At 50.1% G+C, this 4213-nt stretch overlaps 1 protein-coding gene across 2 annotated transcripts in view; it reads right to left on the bottom strand.

Annotated features, from left to right (window-relative positions):
• Positions 1–47: 47 nt before the first annotated feature.
• LOC106811622 (protein turtle homolog A-like) overlaps positions 48–4213 on the bottom strand; it is a 138482-nt gene continuing 134316 nt past the window's right edge. For both annotated transcript variants that reach the window (XM_014815326.1, XM_014815332.1), the window contains exons 21-22: positions 3880–3937; positions 48–3026 (exon numbers count right to left, since the gene is read on the bottom strand). In XM_014815326.1, the coding sequence (XP_014670812.1) occupies positions 1335–3026; positions 3880–3937 (1750 nt within the window). In that variant the 3' untranslated portion in view covers positions 48–1334. The remainder of the gene's footprint in view (positions 3027–3879; positions 3938–4213) is intronic.

The following is a 4213-nucleotide window of genomic DNA, read 5'->3' as shown; positions in this document are numbered from 1 at the left end:
GAGAGAGAGAGAGAGAGAGAGAGAGAGAGAGAAAGAAAGAAAGAGAGAGAGAGAGAGAGAGAGAAAGAGAGAAAAAAGAGAGAGAGAGAGAGAGTGTGTGTATGTGTGACAGAGTGTGTGTAAGCTGACAAGAAGCTCAGTAGAACGACACATCAGCCAATGATGAACGCCAGCTTGCCATATACTCTCCAAAGGTTTCGCTAACCGGCAAATAAATCAATCAACAAGAAATGGTCCACTAAACAACCGTCAATTGTGCCATAACAGTCAATCAAAAAAAAACAACCGAGCAAAGGATCCTTTCATTCAAGATCATACAGCACATGCATAACAAATTACTTCTATCAGTGGCTTTCGGTAGCGATAGACGCTACTATTCAAGCCAGAACTTGACCGATTTGTTTTATTCAAGTTATGAATCGATAAATCGTCATCGACATAGTGTATCGTAATTGATGGAATTTATTTATTATGCATAATCTATGGTCTAATCTTGAACCCATTGTCTCGGGTATTGATTAGGTACCCCGGTGCTATATCACTGCTAACCTTAAGATCTAACCAAATTAAAACGATGTGTAATGCAGACTGAGGATAATTTGACCCTGAGGAAATATTCAACCTATATTTTGCAGATAATTGCGCACTAAGCCTAACTGGGGCTAAAGCTAGATATGAGGAAACGAAGTTCGATATTTTTTTCCCCATAAATGATCATACAAATAGGATTGTGAACAGATGGAAACATAGAGCATTGCAGCACAAATCTTATTTACAGGCAAATCGGTGTAACATTACATCTGTGACGGGTAAGTATTTAAATTGATAATAATTATTTAGTATGAGATTACAGGTACTATAATCACAACGGTGGCTCCTCTTGATATGTTCGATTCTCAGCGCAGAAAAACGCACTCACTCACTCATCCCATCTACCCATCTATAAAACTGTCCAGTAGCTAATATCAAGACAAACTGTACAGATTAGAATCACCCCCCCCCACCCTTTATGTCAAGGCTACACAACAATTTTGTAACGAGGGCATGAAAATTATAATAAGCAAATATTGGCAGATGTTTTACATTAGTTCTGCCACGTTGTCAACATTCTACATGATCAATAAACTAATGATCACAGCAGATCCAATGTATCTGCAAAATACATTAGTGCCGAACAAATTGCAGTAACAAAGCTGATTTACTTTTTCAAAACGCAATAAAATCTTATATAAGAACCAGCGAGTGGACCGAAGCAGTAAAGCAACTGCATGGCCACTACCTTGTCGTACTACGTACACTCCCGCACGTGAGAGTGCGTACGAGTGAAGGCAGATTCACAGCATCACTTCTTGCTGTAGAAGCAAGCGTCTGCGCTGCCTGTATTGCTCAAACTCTTCCTTCAGCGCTGCACATCTCTGAGCAGCATTGCTATACTCAGGCTGCCTTCCTTCACCTTGCACGTGTGAGTCCTTCTCCAGATCCGTCTCACGATACGTCTTGCTGCGAACGCTTATGGCGCGCTCGCTAGATGGCGCGCGGGAGCTGATCATGTCAAACTCGTACGGGTCCTCGCAGGGCGACGTTAGTCCGGCGTGCTGGCAAGCAGTGGGCGTGTCGAGGGAACCGCGCGGCGACGGCTCGAGGTCGGCTGCCACCTGCCAGGTGGCGCCACTGCTGAAGCCGCTGCTGCTCTTGCTGTCGTTGGGAGACGGGCTGTTCTGCTCTCGACTCGCTGGCAGGAAGTAGCCGGTGGGGTAGCGCGCGTCCACTGCCCCCCGCGATCCCACGTAACCCGACGTGCCGGACGTCATGCTTCTGCAACCCGGAGGCGGGCTGTGAATGCTGGTCGGGTCGTGCAGGTAGGAGTTCAGCTTCACGTTCTGGCGGTTCAGGTACGCAGGCTCGAACTCTGGCGATCTTCCGTTCTCTTGCGGAGGATCGGTCGCATCTTTCGGAGCGCCTCTTCGATGACGCTGCGCCTGCTTGGACGCCGGCCGCGACCCCGCACCGATCGCTCCGTCCTCCGCGAATCTCTCGAGACGCGGAGTCGTGAAATCGCTGCGTGTCGTGTCCCTGTCTGCGTAACTGCTGTCGTTGTACTTGACCCTTGCTGGCCGGTGTCCACTCGCGTGATGACCATCGCTCGGCCGCTGATGCCGCTGCGGCGACGGCGGAACGCGCGCCACCTGGCGGTCACTGAACGACGGGTTGTCGAATCCGACGTGACTCTCCACGTCGGCAGGAGAGCGCAGGAGTTGCCGCCCGCAGGTCCCCGTGTCCGGCTCAAGGGCTGCCTGATGCAAGTAGGGATTGTGGGTGCACGGGGAGGTTAGGACCTTCTGCAAGCCAACTTGTTTCGCAACAAGAGTCTTGGTCGTCGGTGGAGTTTCGTCTAAGGGAGCTCTGCTGGCCGTCAGGCCTTCTGCCTTTCTGCCGACGGGCTTGCCTGGACCTGGCCCGTTCTCATGAATGGAGATGTGAGTGGGACGAGGCTTGCCTGGCCCTGGCCCGTTCTCCTGAATGGAGCTGTGAGTGGGACGAGGCTTGCCTGGCCCTGGCCCGTTCTCATGAATGGAGCTGTGAGTGGGACGAGTATCGTTGCTGCAGCGTGCCTTCTCCTGAATGGAGATGTGAGTGGGACGAAGCTCGTTGCTGCGTGCCTTCTCCTGGCACCGTATGTTGTAGTGGCCGTAATGGATCACCCCAGCCTCGTCCGCGCGCACGCGACTCCCCGGCTTGTGACACTTCTCCCTCGCGCGGCCGCTCGCCCGACTGCTGCTTGCCTTACCGCTGCGTGAGCTCGGAGGTACACGAGCTGGCTCGGTAGAATCGGCGATGTCTAAGACGAACTTGCCGTTGGAGTCGCGGCGGACCGTGCCAATTGAGAGCGTGCGTTGGCTGACCCTGTAGTGCGGGTGGCGTGGGATGACTCTGTGGCGCTCCCACTCCGTGTGGCGCTTGTCCAGCGATCCGCCGACGTCTCGACGCACCTTGCTCAGTTGTATGGCGTAGCGCATCGCAATGACCTGCCGGGGTGGAAATAATTATGTGCTACGGGTGAAATTAAGTGATTCGTAAGTAACGTTTAACACGCGCACACAAACAAACAGACACAAGCTAACGCGTGACCAACGACCACGGGAAGAGGCAGCCAATGAGCGCGGGCGGTGTGTGTCCCGCGTGACCAGGTCTAAGACAATAGAACCGACGCGGATACTTAAGCGTTTACATATTTGTTTTCCGTCTCTACTATTTGCAAATCACACTCGATACGTATCTTTTACTGTTGTTGCCATCGCTATCCACATCACCGTTCGATATGTAAGTTTATGTTTATGTCGCGTACAAATCTGTACACGTTCTGCTCGGCCCCATGGGCATATACGTTAGAGTAGTTTATTACGATTAAAGATGTTTGTACTTTACGTACGTAACTTCATTGTTGAGTAAGTTATATACGCATATGAACAACGGTAGCTCTGATCTTATACGCCGACTACTACGCCATCACGGATAACAGACAATAATAAGAAACCCATCGTTACACACGCACGCAAACACGCAAGCACGCAAGTTACGCATGCATGCACGCACGCACGCACAAACACACAAAAACGCGCGCACGCACACGCACGCACGCACAAACACACAAAACCGCGCGCACGCACACGCGCGCACGCACACGCACGCATGCACATGCACACACACACGTACAATACGCATTTTATAACAGGTGCGTAACAGATGGTTTTAATCCATTGAACCTCGGGGGTGGTAGTGCATAAAATTTATTACATAAGATTACATCGATAGGAACAGCAAAGCCTTATTTCCAGATGTTTGTCTAACATGTTAGATATATATATTGTCTAATCGTACCTTTGACTTGAGGTGCCTTAGGCTCACACTTGAGCTGTTGGTTTTCTTGGTTTTCTTACTACAAATGAAATAAAAGAGTGCAGGGCGTATTGAGAACGCGGTGATTTCGTCTTCACAGATTTACATCTCTTTAATTTATTCCGCCGCATAAGCTAGCCTCGACTGAGGAACGCGTGATCAAACAAAGAACTGCACAACTAGCATAATGAAAGCTGCTCGCCGTGGGATTCAGTAATGCGGCCGCCGATGGCTACACTCTGTAAGCAAAACATGCACTATCTATAATCTACCAGATTACATTCTGTCCCCCTGTCTGAAGGTGCTGAAGCATGCT

The sequence above is a fragment of the Priapulus caudatus genome, unplaced genomic scaffold (genome assembly GCF_000485595.1).
Source record: "Priapulus caudatus unplaced genomic scaffold, Priapulus_caudatus-5.0.1 Scaffold19, whole genome shotgun sequence".
Lineage (NCBI taxonomy): Eukaryota > Metazoa > Priapulida > Priapulimorpha > Priapulimorphida > Priapulidae > Priapulus > Priapulus caudatus.
This window is presented reverse-complemented; position numbering and strand designations above follow the sequence as displayed.